Below are 23,820 nucleotides of genomic sequence, written 5' to 3'. Positions count from 1 at the left end.
GTCCCTGGGTTAAGAACAAATCCAGTTCCCTAACTCTGTCTTTAACTTAACTTTGTATGTAAGTTGAAACTCATGCAGTGCATATTAACGAACTGCCTATTGTTAAAAATGGTGTGTAGTGTTCACTCTTCCTCAAACCGCTGAACCATTGGAGTTGTACAATGTTTTCATAAACTGCTGAAAACAGGTTGTATATTAAGGATTCATGACTTCAGTGGTTTATAAAAATATTGTAGAGCTTCACTGGTTCATCAACTCAACGAAGGACAATGCTATCTACCATTTTTAGTAACAGGCAGTTCATTTGTATAATTTACCTGTAAATTGAATGCTCTTAAGCTGAGGATTGCCTGTGCTAATAAAAAAAACCCCTAAGAATGGAAATCTCATTAATTAAGGATGAAGGCAGAAAAAGAGGGAAGATTGGTAGATTGTGTCTTTGGTAGGTGTGTTTCTGATGTCTTGAATAAAGACATGATCAAGTGCATTTATAGTCAAATATGAGAAAATTATATTCAAAAATGCTTATTTTATTAGAGGAATGAATAATTTGTATTTAAATGTAGGCTTTCATGCAGATTTTAAAAAACAAAAAATTTAATCTAGAGCCGTGGTGGCAAACCTATGGCAGAGACACAGTATTGGGACACAGCGCCCTCTCTGTGGGCACACGAGCTGTCGCCCCAGCTCAGCTCTGCCGTACATGCGCTTCCCACCAGCCAACTGGTCTTCGGGTCTCTGCTGTGCATGCCCGGCGGGGGGGGGGGGGAGAGCCGCATGTGGCAGGGGCATATGCAGAGTCTGTGCACACATTGCATTGGGGGGGTGCGCGCATGCGCTTTTGGCACTCAGTCCGAAAAAGATTAGCCATCACTGACCTAGAGTATAAGAGTAAAGCAGACTTAGCAATGACTCTGCATGGAATTGGTCTGTCTCTGTCCAATAAAAACAAAGATGCCTCCTGCTTTAAAAATTAATTTCTATGCAGTTCTTTAATTAAAAAATGCTTAAAGGTTTGCTGCCTGCTATTATTAAGAAATCCTCTTCTAATTTTGCTATTATTAATAGGGGACAGAAGAATAGCTTTTAACCCACACGGCTTCAAGCTGCTTTTTCTTCCCTTGTATAAGAAATTAAATGAAGCGTAACATTGGTTATGATTTCACCAATATTCTTCTGCTGATTGATTTTATACAACCAGAAGTCTCTTCTGATTTCCGGGCAAATGAAAATTTGACATCTGGAACAAGTGAATTAAATGTTATTTTCAGCTAATGGCATTGATGAAATATAACATCTAAATTAAGGATCTTGTGCATCAGTAGAGCTTACTCCTTGGAAAGCACCTCCAGATGTGGCTCCATTGTTTAATGCCTGCTTAAAATGGAGTGTAACTAGGCTGATGATCTGAGTACCATGTGCAGCAATGCCTAATTGACTTCCAAACACATAATAGAAGCTGACACATCAGAAGGATATTACTATATGGACTTTCTTCTCAGCACACCGTAGTTAAGTACTATTTCAAAGTATCCTGGGCAAAGCCAGATGTCAATTAAATTAGGGATTTCAGGAAGGTTCAAATGGCTTCCTTAGCTACTTAATACCACTAGGTACTAGTGCCACTCTATAAAGCCTTAGTAAGACCACACCTAGCATACTGCATCCAGTTTTGGTCACCACACTATAAGAAAGATGTTGAGACTCTAGAAAAAGTGCACAGAAGAGCAACCAAGATGGTTAGGGAACTGGGGGCTAAAACCTATGAACTTTTAGGACCTGGGCATGGCTAGTCTAGTGAAGAGAAGGAGCAGGGGAGACATGATAGCAGTGTTCCAGTATTTGAGGGGCTGCCACAGAGAGGAAGGAGTCAAGCTATTTTCCAAAGCACCTGAAGGCCAGACAAGGAATAATGGCTGGAAACTGAACAAGGAGAGATTCAACCTAGAAATAAGGAGAAATTTTCTAACAGTGAGAACAACCAACCAATGGAAGAGCTTCCTTTTGGAAGTTGTAGGAGCATCATCACTGGAGTCTTTCAGGAAGAGATTGGACTGCCATTTATGGGAAATGGTGCAGGGTCTCCTGCTTGGGCGGAGGGTTGGGCTAGATGACCTACAAGATCCTTTCCAATTTTGTTAATCTAATCTAATCCAGAGCCAGGTTCACACATTGCATTTAAAAAGCAAAAGGGGTTTATGTCCATTTTCATACTTAACGACCACTGCAGTATCCACATGGTCATGTGATCAAAATTTAGATGCTTGGCAGTTGCAGTGTCCCACTTGTTCCAGGCTCATGGGGTCACCTTTTGCGACCTTCTGGTGAGCAAAGTCAATGGGGAAGCCAGGTTCACTTAACAACCGTGTTCCTAATTTAAAAACTGAAGTGGCAAGAAAAGTCATAATATGGGTCAAAATTCACTGAACTGTCTCGCTTAGCAACATAAATTTTGGGCTTAATTGTGGTGATAAGTTGAGGACTATTTGTAGTTCACAATGCTTAGTGTTGGGGAAAAAATCATTTCTTAGTCCAACCAGCTTCTGAAGGTGGAATGACAGGATATGTGAGGCAATCTTGTTCAACACAAGGAACAAAATATCTCGGGCCAGCTGGATGTGGGAAAATTGGAATTCTGATTTGGGGGATGACAAGTTGAGAGGGGTTGTGAAAAAATGAAAAGTGATGTCTCCTTTTTTTGCAATTTATTGGATAGTATGCGTTTCATTAGCTGTCTTTCCTCTTGATTAGTTTTTGTCATGAACCTACGACCCATTTTATTATAATAATAAACAGAGTGGAAGCTAATCAAGGAGAGAAGCAACTTAGAATTGAGGAGAAATTGCCTGACAGTTAGAACAATTAATCAGTGGAACAGAAGTTGCCTCCAGAAGTTGTGAATGCCCCAACACTGGAAGTTTTTAAGAAGATGTTGGATAGCCATTTGTCTGAAACGGTATAGGGTTTCCTGCCTAGGCAGAGGGTTGGACTAGAAGACCTCCAGGGTCCCTTCCAACTCTGCTATTGTATTGTATTGTATTGTATTGTATCGTATCGTATCGTATCGTATTGTATTTGGCTGAATGGAGATAGAGGGGGTGAGATATCTAACTGTGGTTTATTTTGCAGTGTACAGTTACCTGTGGTGGAGGAGTACGCACTCGTTATGTCACTTGTACAAAAAACAATGGGGAACCATGTGACATTTCGAAGAAGCCCCATTCTAAAGCGCTGTGTGGTTTACAACAATGCCTATCCGCTCAACGATTGCTGATGACTCGTTTCAAGCTCCCTAATGGAAAGATTATTAGAAGAATAGGGGCTATTCCCAGAAGAGGCCCTTCAAAAAAATTGGCCACCCCATTGCCAAGAATCCACTCAACAACAATACCCAGGCTCAGAAACCTTACTTTGACGCCCACTTCCATAAGCCTTGTAAATTCTTCTCCAAATGAAGACTTGGAAGTGAAAAAGTTGCACAATAGTTCCATTCACTCAAGGCTACCCAGCAACTACTCCTGTGTAACTAGTGCCAACAGGGCATTGCAAAACATCACTCATGGACCTCTCGTAACCGCTTGGAACCTATCTTCAGAAGGTAGCTCCATAAACAAGGATTCCTTTACCATTGACCCCATGTACAATCCAAAGACTAATTATTTAATGGAAGCAAATGACACAACACCCAACAGTACTGAGAGAGGACTAAAAGACTACATCCAGACTGAAAGACCAACAGAGAGGCTCCTCACATTCACCACAAGCAAGATCTCAGGGACCTCATATACAGATGATCGGCCAAATAATCTCAACCAATTTTCTGCTACTCCCACAAGAGGAATGGAGGTTTCATTGGCAACCACAGATCTCAAAGGCCTTCATGTACAAATAAATCCACCTGTGACCTCAAATCCCATTACAGAACAACCAACACTAGAGGATACATTAGAAGAACAATCTTCCTATACAACCCCATCCAAGCCCACTTTCAGTGAAACCTCCCCTTGGGCTACAGAAAGTACATTTGTGCAATACACCACTATGCCAAAGAACAGGACGAATGTTTTCAAAACAATGTTACTAAATGACTCTGATTCAGAAAACCCCCCAAACCTGCATATTAATGCCTATTGGTTGGTGGGAAACTGGACTGAGGTACGTATTCACATTGTCTTATGTTGTTTACAATTGTCGATGCAATATGGAAAAAGCAAAGAAAACAAATGTCCATGTTTTGCTTGTTTGATTATGCAAAGGTTTATTTATTTATCAAGTTTAGAGACCTTTAGAGCAAGTCTGTGTGCAGTGTTTTGCATTTAAATGCTGGAAGCTACTTATTAGGTAACAAATTATAACTCTGGGAAATTCTGGGATGCTGTCACAAAGAAATTCATAATGCTTGAGAATGCTACTGAGCAAAGTGAAATTGATTATTTCATATTTTGCACTTCACCGCAAATGTGTCAAATTAATTAATGAAGCAGCATGGACAATTTCAGGGCAATTAAATAGCGTTGCCCAGCTGTTGCTTATCTCTTTGAGGTTTTAGAGAAACAGATTTAGAATAACTTTATTGTCACTTTAAACATACACTAATTGGCATACATTGAAATGAAATTTCATTGCATACAACTCTCAAAGGATCACTACCTCCAATATACACTACATGAACATGAAAAAATATAAGCAAACAAACAAATATTATGCATATACCCACATATATTATATGATACAGAGAAACAACATAGTCCAGTTCAGGTGTACATGGCGAGAAAAAGTAATATTGCAAGTTTACCAGACAGCTTGCATAAGGAACAAAGCTGTTACAGAATCTGCTAGAAATACTTTGAAACCTCCTCCCAGAGGGCAGAAACAGACCGTAAAGCGGGGGTGTGGGGTCTCTAACAATGCTTCAAGCTTCCTATAATCTCGGTTGTCCTCACCACTCTCTGTATGGACTTTCTATCTGAGGCACTGCTACCACTAAATGAAAGTGAGGCGGTTTGTTAAAATGCTGTCAATCATGCCTCTGTAAAAAGTGGCCAGGACAGAAGGAGAAAGATGTGTTTTCCTCATCCGATGCAGGAAATGCAGACACTACTTTGCATGCTTCACTAAGGATGACGTGTGGAGAGACCAGTTGAGTTTGATTGTTAGTTATCTGCAGCCCCAGATATTTAATACTGTTGACCACCTCTATAGCTGCATCCTTGATACTGAGTGGAGTTTGACTATGCTGCAGAACAGAAGCAACCTCCCAAACGTATTTATTAAGGCAGGGTACTAAAACTACCCCACTGCCTTAGATTTCAACTGGCATGTTTCAACTTAATTTCAAATCAAATGAATATTGCCTTCCAAGTTTTCTTCAAGCTAGAAAGAAATTTGGGGGAATTTTCATTGAGTAGCATATTTAGCCTAGCTTTAATGGAAGCAAAACAGTGGTGGGTTATGACGCCCCAGGTGTGCCAGTGCCTGCTGGGAGCACCAGGTAGCATTCCAGTATGGTGCTCCGGAGGGCCCACTTGCCCGCCCACACTCCTTACCAGTATTTGAGGTTTTCGGGGCTTCCGTGCATGTGCACAGAGCATACAGCACCTACGTGACGCTCTGCCAAGCAGCTGGAGCATCACGGAGGCATCGCGGAGCGTCACGGGCGATGAGTAAGTGTGTACTGCGCACATTCATGTGGTGGACGCCCGCTCCCTTTGCACCATACTGCTTGCAACGGGATCCGGAACCCACTACTGAAGCAAAAGCATTCTTGAAAAAAATAGTTGGAGGATAGACAGTCTTACATTACATTTGGCAAGACGAACATTTTCATTTTGTATTAATTCAAATGAAGTCTGTCCTTTTACAGCACCTGTCACTCAATAATTACTTCTTAATTTACCTCAACAGTGCTTGGAATGAGAATTGCCAGACCTATAAACTGATTTCCTCTGAGGCAAGGACACTTGAGACCACATTGCTAATATGGAAAAAGCAAAGAAAACAAATCTCCATTTTTGATTTTTTTGATTATGCAAAAGCTTTTGTATTTGTAGGCATCCACAGTTTGTGGATAGTGCTTAAGAATCATAGGTATCCTGAGCCCATCTCATCTGTCTGTTGAATATACTGTATATGATCATTGGGAAGCAACAGTTTGAATAGAACATGGAGCAATTAAGTGTTTCAGAAGCGAAAAAGACTACACTAAGATTGTGTATGGGGATTCTCAGTCATCCAGGTCATTGTTGTCCCAAAGGTGCTTTTTTCAAGAGGCAACTGGACTTTCTGGTTTTTCTTTGAAGACGTTTCACTTCTTATCCAAGAGGCTTCTTCAGAAAAGAAGTTGGAAGAGAAGTCAGATGTCTTCAAAGACATTTCCAAGAAACTTCTTCAGAGCTGAAGAAATCACTACACAACTTTAGACCCAAAGGTGTTTTTTCAAGAGGCAACTGGACTTTATGGAGTTTCTTTTGAAAATGTTTTGTTTCTTATCCAAAAAGCTTTTTCAGCTTTCTTTGTCTTCAAAGAAAAAAAAAACAGAAAGTCCAGTTGCTTCTTGAAAAAGCACCTTTGGGTCTAAGGTTGTGTAGTGACCCCCTGCTTATTTAATTAAGAAGAGTGGTCCTACCTATTCTTCAAAGCACCTGAAGGCAGAACGCTGAATAGAAACTAATCAAGCGGAGAACCAATGTAGAACCAAGAAGAAATTTCTTTACAGTTAGAGCAATTAATCAGTGGAAGGACTTGCCTTGAGAGGTTGTGGTGTTCCATCACTGGAAGTTTTTAAGAAGAGATTGGAGAACATTCATCTGAAATAATAAAAGACTTCTTGCTTAAGCAGGGGGGTAGACTAGAAGATATTTTCTTGAAGACCTCCAATGATGGCGTACCCACAACTTCAGGAGGCAAGCTGTTCTATTGATTTTTAATGTCAGGAAATTACTGTCAGGAAAAATTAGTAAGTCATTTCCTTCTACTGCACCCTTAAGAAATGGCAGCATTATTTCTCTCCAATTTTCCAGTGTTCTACCACATGTGGTGTTGGGGCCTTTTGGAGAGCAATAGAATGCAACACCAAGAATGAGTCTGACTGCCAGCACATCAAAAAACCCGATCCAGCCAGAAGATGCTACCTTCGGCCATGTGCTCAGTGGAGAATAGGAAATTGGAGCAAGGTAATGAAAGCTGGCCCACTGTGATTTTCACATATTATTTATTGTGGACTTCTGCTTTTGAGAAGCCAAAAGAGTTTGTTGACCCTGAGTAAAAAAAATTACTCTTTTCCATAAGAAAGTAATGGGGGAAAGGCATTTTATTATCCGCATATCTCTGAAATGCATAAATTAAAATTTAATGAACATTTAAATTTTCCAAACATTGAAAATCAAAATAATCAAAATAGTTATACATTTTCAAAGCTAGTTTTGAGGCTGATCTCTTCCTGTAACGTGTTCCTTATTCCTATTAGCTATTATTATTTTTCTTACCAACTGAAATGCCTCAAAATTAAACATTTTATTAGTGACATTTCAATTGGCTTGACACTTATTGTTATTCCAGGCTCTTGTCAAAAGTAGATCCTGGGTTTAATGACATTTGTGAACATATTCTTTTTAGAATTTCTACAGAAGTTACAGTGTTCAACTTGAACCAATTACACATGGGTTGGTCGATGCTTCTGTTCTTTAAGATTTGAACTTCATTTGCTTTTCAGTAGCAAATCTTACTGGATTCAGTGGAATCCGGTGTACCTTGCTTTAAGCACTCCAATTGCAAACACAGAATTTATAATTCTCACCTTTTCCTCACTGACAGACTTCAGTCCAGTCTTAAATGGCACTAGAGTCCTGAGTGGCTCAAGATTTATAATTGTCAGGCTTGTTTCATCAATTGCCTCTCCTTCAGAAATCTAGCTTCTTGGAAAACCTCCATAAGCCAGATATCGTGTATAATAATAAACAAACATTGTGGCAGTGCTTTCAGATCTGAGCTGCAAAAATCCGGTTGATCAATCAGGTGATTCCAAAGAACTGATGTTCTGTTTCCCGTTGCTGCCATCTATCAGTTGGCTGGATTTTTTTTTCTTTTTTATGAATTTGTTTTTCTTTTTCTTTTTTATAAATTTTTTTTATTTCCATTTTCATTTTCTTAACACACACTCACATGTATACTATACATAGCCCATATCATATAGTATTAAATAATAATTACATCAGTTCCTCTTGTCAACAATGCCCAGAAAAATAGAAACCCATTATAGCTCTTCTGCTCTCCATACACCTCTTTCTTCTACCACCCTCCAACTTTCTATCTTCCCTCCATCATCCTTTTCTACTCTACTTCCCCTCCCTTTGTACTGGTCCTCTCTCTACAATCCACTCCTCCTTATCCTTCTCTTCTTCCCCCCTTACCCTCTCTCCTATCCTTCTCTCCCCATCTTTCTTCTTTCCCATTCCTCCTCTCCTTGGTGTATTTCCTCTACATGTCAATATGCTTAGCCTATCCTATTTTTAAAGAAAAAGTAGTAATAATAATAGTAATGAGAATATAAAATAAATAAAAAAAAAGCAGTATACATGTGGAGTCAAATTACATCCAGTCGGCTGGATTTTTGTAACCCGAGTTGGTGGCTCTAATTGTGGTCTATCCTAACCATACTCTGTTGGCCAATTTGATCATTTCATAAGGCGGACTGAAATCCTTCCTTCAAATTTAGAGATCTGCCAGATTTTTGCTCTCTTACCTAGGTCCGTGATGGTGAACCTATGGCACGCAGAGCCTTTTCTGAGGGCATTCGAGGCATTGCCCTGTCAGCTCCAGTGCGCATGCGTGCACTGGCCAGCTGATTTTCAGCCTTGATTTTAGGCCATTTTTCACCCTCTGGAGGCTTTCCTGAAGCCTCCGGAGGGCAAAAAATAGCCCAATGCAGCTCCCTGAAGTCCGGAGGCTTCAGTGAGGCCTGCGCACATGTGCGGGGGGCATTGCATTATGGGTGTGGGCACGTGCATGTGCGATTCCCCCACCCCCCTGCTTTTGGTACGCCTCGACAAAAAGATTAGCCACCACTGACCTAGGTTGTTATTACAGCATTATAGCTCCTGCTTTGATGCCTTGGTCCATCTGACGTTTTGATGCCCTGCGGTATCGGGGCAAACAGACGCCTTGCCAGTCCAAATACTTTGCTTTGAGGAAGGTGTATCCAACCTTGGCCATTTTAAGACTTGTGGACTTCAACTCCCAGAATTCTACAGCCAGCTATGATGGCTGGAGAATTCTGGGGGTTGAAGTTCACAAGTCTTAAAGTTCCCAAGGTTGGACACATCTGTTCTAAAGGGTGCTTGCTCAGAACAAGGTATTGTGGTAAGATAACATGGTGGCCAGACTGGGTCTTTGACAGTGCCTCAAAACTGTCTGTAGTCAGTAATGGGCTGGATAAAGAATAACAACTTTAAACTGGATCTAGACAAGTTATAGGCAGAGGTGGGTTCCTCCCGGTTTGAACTGGTTTGGCCGAATAGGTAGTAACTTGGCCAGACATGTGACCGTACCAGTTCTATCCTTGGTAGCGCCATCTTGATTTTCTGTTTTGCACATGTGCAGAACAATCTTCATTGAAAAAATGTATTTCCCCCTTTTTAAATGTGCCCATGCGCAGACCTTTTTAAGTGCAAATGCGCATGCACGTACAAATTTTTTGGGGCAACGAACCGGTAATAATGCCAGCAGGAACCCACCCCTGGATATTGGTACTTATTATTATGAACATAAAGGAGGTATGTCTGCCTCTTCTGAATCTGGGATGATGTTTTCCCAGATATGTCATTTGGGCCATGCTTTGGGACCTGAACCTCTGTTTTTCTCTCCTTCCAAGATTATGACTAATGCCAGTAGTGCATTTCATCAACTTTGGTTGATGTTGTGGCCCAACAGCAGCTGGCTGAGCTGTTGGTGGAATCTGACAGCGATGAACACTATGGGACTGCCCTGGAGGCTGAGGAAGACTCTGGGGGGTGTTCGGAGTCAGGGACTAGAGAGGCCTGTTGGCCACCAGATGGTGTCCGAGTCAGGGAGCAGTGAGGAAGAACAGAGGGAGGCTGTCCCTGATGCGTAGGACTGAGAGGAGGAGGGGGCAACTTTGGAAAAAGGCTCACAGAAGGAAATAGGAACAGGTGGCTACTGATTGGCCCCTCCCAGAGAGCTTATAGGTGGGGCGGCGGGAGGGGAATTTTTCAGGAAACAACAGTTTACTAATCCAGGTGTAGAGAAAGATTGGGAGAATTTTGTGAGTTCAAGCCTTGTTTTCCTAGAGATAATTTTCTGGGCTCCTAGCCAAGGGGTTGCTTATCTCCCTCCTTAGTTGTGGCAGACAGCCAAGTCTGCATCAGTATATATTAGAGGCTTGGGACAGAACAGGTTGATATGACAACTGTATGTCTTCCTGGAAAATAAATATTTTAAAATTAGGCTGTTGTAATAATCTCCAGGGTCTGTGGTAACACACGCTTCTGGGGGGGAAATGTCAGCTGTTAGACAACATGGTCTTGGGAAGAACATAAGCTGACCACATTTTGTCTGTGCTTAAAGCCCTGCCAATTCATTTCTCTGCAAAATACAAAGAGGTCATTATCTTTAAAGCTCTCCATGACTTAAAGGTTATTTGAGGAAACGCTGCTTTCGGTATGAAAATCCATGCCCAACTCAGGAGATTTGCCAACAATGGCCGCACTTTTGTTGGAAATTTGCTGCTCCAACTCTTTAGCACTCTCCACTGGATAGAGATACATCTTTTTTGGCTTGTTGTTAAAGCCTCAAAGTACAACTTTTCAAATATCGTATTTTTTAGAGTTTAAGACGCACCAAGATTTTGAAGAGGTAAATTTAAAAAAAAAAAGTTTTTGCACTCTGCAGACCTCTCAAACCCTCGGCCCGCCTCATATTTGTGAAAAAATGGGGGATGCAGAGAGTTTCAGAGGCCTGCAAAGTGCTCCTGGGGGCTGGATGGGGGAAATGAAAACAGGCCTGTTTTTTTTGCCAGAAAGGGCATGCATAGCCTTTAGAAGGCTTGTAGAGTGCTCCTGGAGAAGGAGCAAAAATGAGCAAAAAATGGTCTCTTTTTCACTCATTTTTGCCCTCCCCAGCCCCCAGGAGCACTTTGCAGGCCTCCCAAACTCTCTGCACGGCCATTTTTGTGAAGGGGGTGGGGTTTCGGGAGACCAAAAATGCTGTATTCAGTGTATAAGACGCACCCAGATTTTCACCCTCTTTTTTGGGGGGGTGAATATACTCTTGCGTCTTATACTCTGAAATATATGGTAAGCATCTTGAGCCTTGTGTAGAAGTTCTAGTCATTTCTTTCCCTTTAAAGCTACCCAAACAGCCCTTTTAAAGGGGTGGTATTCACTTACCTTCCCTACAGGCCAGGCATGAAATCCTCTTATGTTCACTGCTAGTTTGGAAATAGGAGCGTGGTCTGCATGCGCAGAGCGTCTGTGATGACATCTGGGCTAGTGGGCAGAGTCTCCCGCTGCTGCCGCTACTGGTTCGCCCAAACCAGGGTGAACAAGCAGCATTCCACCTCTGCTACAAGTTCGCAAATGTGAGCATGCTCCGCTCAACCTTCCCCGCATGCGTTTTTGATAATAAAAAAGGGGCCTAAATGGGACGGCATAGAGCCGGGGCGGGTTGGTGCCCCCCCCCCCCCCCACGATTTCCACTACCAGTTCAGGTGAACTATTCTGAATTGGCAGAATATCACCTCTGCCTCTCTGTCTGACCCAGATAGCAAAAGAGGTCCCATGGACCCGCTATTTCTGTGTGGCATCACACCAGTTGTGCTGTGCTTTCGCAAACAAAAGCCTCTCAGGGATCTTTGAAGCCACAGAGGTTACCTTCGTGCCCCTGTTTCCTACACAGTGCTCTTCCAGCTGTGGAGGGGGTTTCAAGACCCGCGATGCGCATTGCATGGATGTGCGAGAGAAGAGAACCCTGAGGCCGTTCCACTGCCAGGCTGTGCAAAGCCAGCCAGTGCTGAACATGAGCTGTAACATGGATCCATGCTTCAGGTGGCACACAGAATCCTGGAATGAGGTACAGTGCATCATTCTGATTAATTAACTAATTAATCACTTGCATATCGTCCTGGTGGAGCCTGAACATTCTCAAACTGTACAGAACGTAGAGCAGCCTTCCCCATTGTCAGCCCAACAAGGTAGCAGTAGCAATAGCACTTAGACTTATATACCACTTCGCAGTGCTTTACAGCCCTCTCTAAGCGGTTCACAGAGTCAGCCTATTGCCCCCAACAATCTGGCTCCTCATTTTACCCACCTTGGAAGGATGGAAGGCTGAGTCAACCTTCAGCCTGGTGAGATTTGAACTGCCAGATTGCAGGCAGTGGGCAATCTAAGTGCTATTGCTATTGCTACTGCAGCAGATTGAGGTTTGTAATCTACTTACGAAAGACCAGGACTTGATACCACAAAGGTGAGAGAAACAAGTTTATTGGATGCATCGAGTTCAGCGTGTTCACACACCAAAATCTGAACTGCCTGGGCTCTGCCCAGGATCCTACTTTTATGCTGTGTTCCACACTGTGCATTCTCAAGGCGTTTCCATACACGAGACAAGCATGACATTTCAAAAAGCAGAAGTTCATTTGGAATGTTACAGCGAAGTACATAGGAAAAATACAAGAAAGAGCAGTTCCTATAATGTCTTAAGCTGTCAGCAGTTTTTACCTCTGTTCTATCTCTCACCCACGCCTGGCTTCCTGTGCCCCCCTTTACAGGGTCTTGCCACACTTTTCAGCCCTATTTTTAATACTTATGAGGAAGTTGGAGAGAAAAATTCACTCCAGCTAAAAGTCAACTTTGGGAGTCCAGGGCACTAGAATGAAAAGCCAAACTAATATGAATTTATAAGGTCCTTTCTATTAAGACCACCTAACCTGGCCAGCCACTGGTGGGTTTATCTGTGCAACCCCTCCTGCATCACTACCTCTGCAGCAGGTTCATTTTGTTGTGTGTCCTCTTGTTGGTCTCACGGGCTAAAGAGGGTCAGGAAGGAGGAGGGGAGCAATGCCTTCAAGCAGGGCAATGCAGTAGGAATCCTGACATTCTAGCTAGGGTCCTGGAGTCCTCCCCTAGTCTTTCATTTCAGCTACTCTGTTGGGATAGTGGCAAGACCAAGAGCAGGGAGAGAAGGAAGTCACATGAGCAGGAATGATATAGGACCGTCACCTATGGCACGCATGCCTGAAGTGGCACACGGAGCCATGTCGCTTGGCACGTGCAGCAATGCCCATTCCTTTTCTGGGTTTCTGGCGTGCATGCGCCCGTGATGATCAGCTGGCCTTCATGCATGTGGCAGTGCCAGAAACTGGAAGAGCTGGTCTTCCATTTTCCAGCGTGAGCATGCACATCAGGCAGCTGATCATCGCTCGCGCATGCGCGCCAGTAATCAGAAGACTAGCTGGCCGGCACGCATGCACGTGCTGGGAACCAGCAGTTCATTTTCTGGTGCGCGCATGCGCCCTGGGCAGCTCCTCTTTCAGGCTGCCAGACTAGCGCGCATGATGCCGAAAAGGTTCACCATCACTATTACAGGAGTTCCTGCTAATAACTACCTGGTCCAGAGCTGCAGGGTTTTGCAGGGTTTCCTCTTGAGCAGGGGGTCTCCTACCTTGGCAACTTTACGACTTGGGGACTTCAACTCCCAGAATTCCACAGCCAGCATATGCTCTGGAGTGTCTACTGAACCAACAGTTAGCTTGCAAAGCTTTGCCAAAATCCCGTGGCATTTTGAGAACACAGGGCATGGTGCTAATTCCCAATCAATGCAGCCTTTGTGCTTGGAATGTGTGCTTTGTCATTCCAAATGTCTTCCAGTGTTCAGCTTCATGTGGAGGGGGCACTCAGAAAAGGCCCGTGCAGTGCATTAGGGTGGACGACCATGGAACCAAGGAGGAGAATTGGTGCGAGCAGGAGACCAAGCCTCCAGATTCTCAGAAATGCAACCTACAAAAATGTGTGAAAAATATTGGTGAGTATATTCCAGCAAAGCTCTCTCTAAGAAAACTATCCTGGATTCAAAATTGCAGGCAGCTCTATATTACAAGCCGGTCCATTGGAAACCTTCTGGTGTTGTTCATTACAAAGAGCAAATACTTTCATTAGTTGATAGATTTTTGGATTAATCTCTGACTTTAAGGATGGGAAGGAATCTCAAGAAAAGGATATTGGAATGCATTTTTAATATATTTGCATGAATTTGCACGTCTAAACACTGGCTGTGTCCATAGAACTTGTTATGGAAATAACCCATTGTCTGAGTTCATGTCATACATTAGATCATAAAAAATTTCATTAGGTGTGTTCGTGTGTGTGTGTGTGTATCTTTCCCAAACAGCCTGAGAGCACTAAGGGACCCGGTGGATCAGTGGCTAAGACGCTGAGCTTATCGATCAGAAAGGTTGGCAGTTAGGTGGTTCAAATCTCTAATGCCGAGTAACGGAGTGAGCTCCCATTACTTGTCTCAGCTTCTGCCAATGTAGCAGTTCGAAAGCATATAAAAATGCAAGTAGAAAAATAGGGACCACCTTTGGTAGGAAAGTAAAGCGCTCCATGCAGCTTTGGTGTTTAGTCATGCCAGCCACATGACCACGGAGACCTCTTCAGATAGCACTGACTCTTCGGCTTTGAAAAGGAAATGAGCACTGCCCTCTAGAGTTGGGAATGACTAGCACATATGTGCAAGGGGAACCTTTACCTTTATCAGTAGGCCTGTTATCATGAAGTAGATGTTTCACAACCAAATTTAGCATAAAATCAGCATTTGTAAATGTATTTTGCACTCATCTGGGCTGAATAGGTGCATCACAAACTTCCTAGAATTGCACATTCTGAAGGAGGATGGTATTCTAATGTACATACTGATTAATCCAGGAGGAAGCAAAGATTTCTATAAAGAAAAATTTCATTAGACAGATGTAAGTGTGTGTGTGTGTGTGTGTGTGTCTTTCCCAAACAGCCTCAGAGCACTAATAGTACAGCTTTTATTATTTTATTATATGTACAAAATAAATACAAAGAAATTGGTTAGCTATTTTCAGCAGCTCTATTGTAGTTAGAGCTGGAGGATTAATAAGATAGACCATAACCTACTACTAGATAAAGTAGAAGAATGTGGGTTAGACAGCATCACCATCAGATGGATTCGTAACTTGTTGACCAACTACACACAACGTGTAGTCCTTAATGGAACTGCATCTTCATGGAGGGTAGTATGCAGTGGAGTACCCCAAGGCTCTGTTTTGGGCCCAGTACTCTTCAACATCTTCATCAATGATTTGGATGAGGGAATTAGTGGGGAAGTCATCAAATTTGCAGATGACACCAAGCTGGCAGGAATAGCCAACACTCCAGAAGATAGGCTAAAGATACAGAAGGATCTTGACAAACTTGAACATTGGGCACTATCTAATAAATTGAAATTCAATGGTGAAAAAAGTAAGGTTCTACATTTAGGCAACAAAAACGAAATGCACAGGTACAGTATAGGTGGTACCTTGCTCAACAGTAGTAACTGTGAAAGGGATCTAGAGTTCTAGTGGACAAACATTTAAATATGAGCCAGCAGTGTGCAGCAGCTGCCAAAAAAGCCAACACAGTTCTAGGCTGCATAAACAGAGGGATAGAATCAAGATCACGTGAAGTGTTAAAACCACTTTATAATGCCTTGGTAAGGCCACACTTGGAATACTGCATTCAGTTTTGGTCACCACAATGTAGAAAAGATGTGGAGACTCTAGAAAGAGTGCAGAGAAGAGCAACAAAGAGGATTAGGGGACTGGAGACTAAAACATATGAAGAATGATTGCAGGAACTGGGTATGTCTAGTTTAATGAAAAGAAGGAGACATGATAGCAGTGTTCCAATATCTCAGGGGTTGCCACAAAAAAGAGGGAGTCAAACTATTATCCAAGGCACCTGAGGGTAGAACAAGAAGCAATGGGTGGAAACTAATCAAGGAGAGAAGCAACTTAGAACTGAGGAGAAATTTCCTGACAGTTAGAACAATTAATCAGTGGAACAGAAGTTGCGTCCATAAGTTGTGAACGCCCCAACACTGGAAGTCTTTAAGAAGATGTTGGATAGCCATTTGTCTGAAACGGTATAGGGTTTCTTGCCTAGGCAGGAGGTTGGACTAGAAGACCTCCAAGGTCCCTTCCAACTCTGCTATTGTATTATATTGTATTGATTGCTATAGCCCACCAACCCTAAGGTCTCCAGATGAAACCAGCCTGCAATCTTGGCTGAGCAGTCCAGAGCTGAATAGCAAAGCTGTCCCTCAGCAGGTGGAGAAGGGGGGGGGCGGGCAATTCGTAACTGAAAGCAAAGAGCAGCCTCGAAACCAGATCAAGCCAGCTGAGACACCACCACCCACCAGTTTGCAAAAGAAAAAGCTCCCAGCCAGCAACACTAGAGCAGTGGTGGAAAAGAAAGTAGTTGGCAGTCTCACCACAGAAGCTACCAACCATGTGTACTTCGGGTGAATTGTAAACATTTGGTCTCAGAGGCACTCTGCTACAGTGGATCTGATACAATACAATACAATAGCAGAGTTGGAAGGGACCTTGGAGGTCTTCTAGTCCAATCCCCTGCCTAGGCAGGAAATCCTATACCGTTTCAGACAAATGGCTATCCAACATCTTCTTAAAGACTTCCAATGTTGGGGCATTCACAACTTCTGGAGGCAACTTCTGTTCCACTGATTAATTGTTCTAACTGTCAGGCAATTTCTCCTCAATTCTAAGTTGCTTCTCTCCTTGATTAGCTTCCACTCTGTTTATTATTATAATAAAATGGGTCGTAAGTTCATGGCAAAAACTAATCAAGAGGAAAGACATCTAATGAAATGCATGCTATCCAATAAATTGCAAAAAAAGGAGACATCACTTTTCATTTTTTCACAACCCCTCTCAACTTGTCATCCCCCAAATCAGAATTCCAATTTTCCCACATCCAGCTGGCCCGAGATATTTTGTTCCTTGTGTTGAACAAGATTGCCTCACATATCCTGTCATTCCACCTTCAGAAGCTGGTTGGACTAAGAAATGATTTTTTCCCCAACACTAAGCATTGTGAACTACAAATAATCCTCGACTTATCACCACAATTAAGCTCAAAATTTATGTTGCTAAGCGAGACAGTTCAGTGAATTTTGACCCATATTATGACTTTTCTTGCCACTTCAGTTGTTAAATTAGGAACACGGTTGTTAAGTGAACCTGGCTTCCCCATTGACTTTGCTCACCAGAAGGTCGCAAAAGATGATCCCATGAGCCTGGAAAAGTGGGACACTGCAACTGCCAAGCATCTAAATTTTGATCACATGATCATGTGGGGTGGGTTTCAGGGGTGGGTTTCAACCGGTTCGCGGCGGTACCCGCGAACCGGTTGGTCGGCGAACCCGGAAGTAAGTAACTTCCGGGAACGGCGAAGGGCCCACCCACCCGCCCGCGCTCCTTACCCGGTTTTGACTAGTTCTGCACTTCCACGCATGCGCAGGACGCATACAGCGCCTGTGCGATCCTCCAGGAGCAGCTGGAGCATCGCACAGATGCTAGTACGCATGCGTGCACTGCGTGCGTGCACGAGGACGCCGCCGGCCCCGTTCCAACCGAACCAGTTGGAACGGGGCGAGAAACCCACCCCTGCCATGTGGATATTGCAATGGTTGCAAGTATGAAAATGGACATAAATCCCTTTTTTCAGTGACGTTGTAATTTCAAACTGTTGTAAGTCGAGGACTATCTGTTTATTGTCACAGATTCAGGATTGGTACAGACTCCAGAGTGGTTGTATACACATTAATTCCAGCTAAGAAAGACTTTTATTACAAACATTTATCACGAAAGATTACCTGTCATTTTTTATTTAGAACCGTTTAATTTATCCCGTGCCTTAATCTTCTATTTTGCTTATGCATCTCTATTCTTCTGTCCTTCCTCTAACCTTTTCTAAGTTCTAACTATCTGACTCTTGATCTTGATTTCCTATTTATCGCCGGGTTCCTTTCACTTTCTCTCTGATATTTTGTCTTATCTTAACTCAGTTGCATGAAACCCCAGTAACTTCTCTTTGTACTCATATTAACAGGCTCACCCTGCAGCAAGGACAGACTGTCCGTGAACTTCTGCGAGAGGGTGCGAGATATTGGCAGATGCTCTGCGCCTTCAGTGAGGATTCAATGCTGCCAAACGTGCAAAAGATCTTTGGCTGCCAGCACAATGGAGCGTGAGAATTAATCAAATCCGAATCGTCACCCAAATAAAAACTGAACTTGCTAAGATGGACTTTGGAAATAAAGAAAAGTCTTCTACAATTTCCAGCATGATCTATGGACCTATAATTTAAACCTTCCCAGAGGCAAGGCAGCCTTTTCAAACATTTGGACTCATTATTTTTGTATGTTCTATATATTATCCTTTTTTCTTTTCTGTACCTGTTGGCAGTTCCTTTAATTTCATTTTCCTTCTCTGGGTCGTTCCCGTCTCGATCTTTCTGGCCCAGTTTAAATAAGGTTTCCTTGCTTTAATGAATCAGTTTTTATGTTGATTCCGCAAGAAAGCTCTATTGAAAATAGAAAAAGATTTTGATATATCCAGGTATGGGTCTTATTCTACATTGAAGCAGCCATCTAGATCAGGAGTCAGCAATCTGCAGCTCTGGAGCCACTTGTGGCTCTTTCATCTCTCTGCTGCGGCTCCCTGTCGCTAAAATGTGTCACAACCGCCAATGTGCGACATCCATCAGCACACAATTTATTGAGCTTTTTGACCCTCAATAGGCCAACCATGGATAAATCCAAGAAAAGAAAAGTTTCAGAAGAAAACAGTACCTTTAATTCAAATACATATGCTGGTTTTGGGGGCACTCAGGAAATAGTCAGGCACGGGAAGGGTTTTGTGGCTCCCAGTGTTTTCTTTTCTGTGGGAAACGGGTCCAAAATGTTTAAGGTTGCCAACCCCTGGTCTAGTTCAGAGGCTTATTAATGTACAAGTTAGCATTGTCATCCACTGACTTAAATATGCCCTTTTCAAAAATGGCCATTTTTGAAGCTACAGTTGTAGAACCTGAGGCTCTTCAGATATTTTTTCTGAATTCAGCCAGCATGGCTTACACCAGGCATGTCAAACTCGATTTCATTGATGGCCATATCAAGGTTGTGGTGGACCTGGGGGAGGCGTGGCCAGAGTGGGCATGGCCAGCTCAACATCACTTGTGTTGGGGGTGAGTGACACTGCTTTTGACACTGCCAGTGAAAATGGGTTCCTGACTTTCGTTTTCAGCTGCAACGGCCTCTGCCAGCAAAAACAGAGCTTGGGAAGGCTGTCCGTTTCACTGGCAGAAGCACTGCAGACTGGTCCTTCGCTATTTCCAGAGCAGCAGCGCGGGCCAGATCTAAGCACCCCGCGGGCCAGATCCGGCCCCCGAACCTTGAGTTTGGGACCCCTGGCTTATACTAAAAAAAATTGATGGGAGGTTTTTCCAGACAACGCTTTCCCTTCCTAGGATTGCAATTTTCTTCTGAAATTCTATCTGTGAAGAATTGTAAAAGTTGCCGTGTTTGTGTATAGCAGATTTATACCTCTGACTGAATTAATCAATTTTGTTTTTCAATATGGGTGCTATTATACCATGGTGCTAAAACCTATATGGCATCTAAAACATTCTTTTTACGGCTGGGTTCAAAGAAGATACTAAGCCAACGCCAAGTAAATAATATCCATTGCAATGGATGAATTCAACCATCACCATTTATAATCCTGGAGTTTTGAGCTTAGCATGTCAACCTAGCTAATTGTGGAATAGTGGGGGAAAAATGGTTAAATAAATCATAGCTTAAGGTAGTTGGTGAAACCAGTGTTGCAAATATGTGTACATTTTTTGTATAAATGAACGGATGATGTAATCTTGAAATTATGTTTTATCAGGATGTTGCTGTGCAATGCTGGCTGTATTGCTTTTTCAGAAATATTACTTGATATATTTTGCTAAAAAGGCTTTAATTTGTACGCTACAGAAAGCCATGCAGCCCCTTATAATGCTTCAAGAATCTGCTTCTTTGATGCTGCCAAGGGTTTAATTGGATTTCTACATGAAAGGCTGGATGGTGAATGGCATTGGTTCGATGCACATGAACAAATGCTTTAAAGGTCAACAGGTAAAGTCTTTCTCTTCACAGAAAATGAGCGGCATCTAGCCAGCCACAGATGAGAGCAACGGGCTCATCTTCAACAGAGACACTTGGTGGCCAAAGCTATCAAACATAGAGGCCTAAAGATGCCCTTGAAAATGGTCATAATCAATTTCATAGCATTACAGAGTTGGAAGGAATCATCTTCCAATTCAAATCTCTGCAATATTGAAACTAACTGTCCGGTCTTTTCTTAAAATAACCAGATAGTTTGTTCCACCATTGTACATTTTTATTATACAGGTAGTCCTTGACTTAACAGCAGTTTGTTTAGTGACCGTTCAAATTTACAATGGCGTTGAAAAATATAGCTTATGACGGTTTTTCACAGTTATGACCATTGAAGCATCCCCATGGTCACGTAATCAAAATTCAGATGCTTGGCAAAAGGTTCATATTGATGATGTTTGCTATGTCCTGGCTGTCATGGGATCACCTTTTGCAATCTTCTGACAAGCAAAGTCAATGGACAAGCCAGATTCACTTAACAACTGGGTTACTAAGTTAACATCTGCAGTGATTCACTTAATAACTGTGGCAAGAAAGGCGGTAAAATGGGAATAAACTTACTTAACAAATCTCACTTAACAACAGAGATTTTGGGGCTCAATTGTCATCATAAGTCAAAGACTGCATGTATTTAAATTAAATCTAGGGAGTTGCAGGTTAATACTTTTTGTTCTTTGTCCTAGTTTCTGTAGGCGTAGAAAAAAATTATGATCATCTTTCCTATAGCTGAACCTGAACACATCTATTATGGCTCCCCTTATTTATTTATTTTCAAAATAGGGCATCCAAAGTTCCTTAGTTGTTGTTGTTAGTTGCAAAGTTGTGTCCGACCCATCATGACCCCATGGACAACGTTCAACGTTCCTCCAGGCCTTCCTGTCCTCTACCTTTGAGAGCCGAGGTGGCGCAGTGGTTGGAGTGCTGTACTGCAGCTATTTCAGCTGACTGTTATCTGCAGTTCGGCTGTTCAAATCTCACCGGCTCAGGGTTGACTCAGCCTTCCATCCTTCCGAGGTGAGTAAAATGAGGACCCAGACTGTGGGGGCAATATGCTGACTCTGTAAACCGCTTAGAGAGGGCTGAAAGCACTACGAAGCGATATATAAGTCTAACTGCTATTGCTATTGCTATTGCTACCATCCCCTGGAGTCCATTTAAGCTCACGCCTGCTGCTTCAGTGAATCCATCCAGCCACCTCATTCTCTGTTGTCCTTTCTTCTTTTGCCCTCCATCGTTCCCAGCATTAGGCTCTTCTCCTGTGATTCCTTCCTTCTCATTAGTGGGGCAAAGTATTTGAGTTTCCTCTTCAGGATCTGGCCTTCTAAAGAGCAGTCAGGGTTGATCTCCTCTAGGACTGACCGGTTTGATCGCCTTGCAGTCCAAGAGACTCGCAGGAGTCTTCTGCAGCATCATAGTCCAAAGGCCTCAATTCTTTGGCGCTGAGCCTTTCTTATGGTCCAATCTTCACAGCCATACATTGCAACTGGGAAAACCATTGCCTTGACTTGACGCATTTTTGTTGGCAGGGTGATGCCTCTTCTTTTTAGTATTCTGTCTAGATTTGCTTTAGCTCCTTTAGCCCTGTATTTTTCAAACTTGGCAATCTTAAGATGTGTGGACTTCAATTCCCAGAATTCCCCAACTAGCCATGTTGGCTGAGGAATTCTGGGGATTGAAATCCACACATCTTAAAATTGCCAAGGTTAAGAACCATTGTTTTAGCCTGTCCTTAGAGGCCATGTTCTTAAGTCCCATTGCAATCCTCCGAACTTTCCCTACCTGTCAATAGCCTTTTGGAAAAGGAGCGTTCGGAATCAACACAGAATTCCAGGTCAGTAGAGGGGACTAATGATGTCCCACATTTCAATTCTTCCAATTCTGCCAAGAAATGTATTTGCCCTTCTACCAGTCTCTTACTACTGAGTCATGTTCAGCTTGTGGTCAAGCATTCAAAACAATTCATCTGCCACTATGGAAGAAAACACCAAGTAAGATTTGTTGGATTGGACTGGTATCTGATTTCCCACATTCTTCATTGAGATAGGTATTAGGCTCTTCTCCTGTGAGTTCTTCCTTCTCATTAGGGGGCCAAAGTATTTGAGTTTCCTCTTCAGGATCTGGAGTATAAGATCCTCAACCATCAACAGCCTAATCAAGGAACCACCAAGACCACTCCCACCAACACTGATAGGGTAAACGATTGGTATATAATAATGAGAGTAAACCTCATTCCCATCTAGCATTGATGGTTTTGCCTAATTGGATAATGAAATGTCTGCAAGAAAACAACCGAGCTCAGAGAGCACCAAGGACCCCACAGTCCAACCCCCTGCAAATGTTCTGTTCTATCACAACCCACAAGAGGGTCACAGGAAAACATGTATGTATAAAAGCTAAAAGGCTAATAGACCTAACACTGAAAATACTAGTCACAAAAAAACACACAACTCAGAAATACACCAAAACCTAAGTGGACAAACATAAATTAAGTAACTCAACAGACCATGGCTGGAATTAATACATCCTCTTTCCTTTTTTGAGCTCTTCCTGCTTCTCCCCAATTTTGGGGGAGAGGAGTATGGCCACTAGGAGGGGGAAAAACCAATTTGATGATGCATAATAAATCCCTCGGACTGCAAGGCGATCAAACCGGTCAGTACTACAGGAGATCAACCTTGATTGCTCTAGAAGGCCAGATCCTGAAGAGGAAACTCAAATACTTTGGTCCCCTAATGAGAAGGAAGGACTCACAGGAGAAGAGCCTAATGCTGGGAACGATGGAGGGCAAATGAAGAACAGGACGACAGAGAATGAGGTGGCTGGATGGAGTCACTGAAGCAGCAGGCGTGAGCTTAAATGGACTCCAGAGGATGGTAGAGGACAGGAAGGCCTGGAGGAATGTTGTCCATGGGGTTGTGATGGGTTGGACATGACTTCGCAACTAACAACAAATCAACCATGGTTTTTACTTCACAAGACTTATATCGCTTCAACCATAACTGGATGGTGCTATCAAGATACTCCAGTTATCAGTTTCCAGATAATTTTTTTCCCCTCCGCAAGTCCACTTTTTCGCCTTATTTGCAGGCATTGCCCTGCCATCTGTTGGCCAGAAAGAACAGCGAAACCTGGAAGACAATCCAAGTAGATTCATACTAGTGATTGATTTCAAGGTGTAGTTAAATAAGCAGCATTTATTCATAGGCTGTTTTTTCAGTCCTGCTAAAAATATGTCAGTATCCAAAAGTCTCCCATGATAATATAGTGGAAATGGCCTTTTAGAAATATATTGATTTTCTTGAATCGGGAAAGAATGTCAAGTGATCTGGCTTTACCTCATTTTCTACCAATAAAACTGCAAAAATATTCCCTTTGGAGATCTTTCTTTCCAGAAGAAAACAAAAGACTTTCGATTATAAGAGAACCATTATAACCGGCTTCTTAGAATCTCAGTGCTGCTTCTGCCCAGGTAAATTGCATTAAAAGAAATGCAATTGAAAAATGGCTAAGACTTCTACCAGAAAATCCCATATATTCTTAGGATTTTGTTGAAAA

At 42.6% G+C, this 23,820-nt stretch overlaps 1 protein-coding gene across 1 annotated transcript in view; it reads left to right on the top strand.

Moving 5' to 3' along the window:
- ADAMTS12 (ADAM metallopeptidase with thrombospondin type 1 motif 12) overlaps positions 1-18,836 on the top strand; it is a 173,990-nt gene extending 155,154 nt beyond the window's left edge. Inside the window, exons 19-23 of the mRNA XM_087715390.1 lie at positions 3,130-4,155; positions 7,020-7,172; positions 11,911-12,084; positions 13,884-14,037; positions 18,156-18,836. Of these exons, the coding sequence (XP_087571516.1) occupies positions 3,130-4,155; positions 7,020-7,172; positions 11,911-12,084; positions 13,884-14,037; positions 18,156-18,304 (1,656 nt within the window). The 3' untranslated portion in view covers positions 18,305-18,836. The remainder of the gene's footprint in view (positions 1-3,129; positions 4,156-7,019; positions 7,173-11,910; positions 12,085-13,883; positions 14,038-18,155) is intronic.
- The last annotated feature ends 4,984 nt before the right edge of the window (positions 18,837-23,820 follow it).

Source organism: Thamnophis sirtalis, unplaced genomic scaffold, assembly GCF_051295495.1.
Source record: "Thamnophis sirtalis isolate CommonGarterSnake01/CBP01778 unplaced genomic scaffold, rThaSir2_p1.2 scaffold_5, whole genome shotgun sequence".
In the NCBI taxonomy this organism is placed as follows: domain Eukaryota; kingdom Metazoa; phylum Chordata; class Lepidosauria; order Squamata; family Natricidae; genus Thamnophis; species Thamnophis sirtalis.
This window is presented reverse-complemented; position numbering and strand designations above follow the sequence as displayed.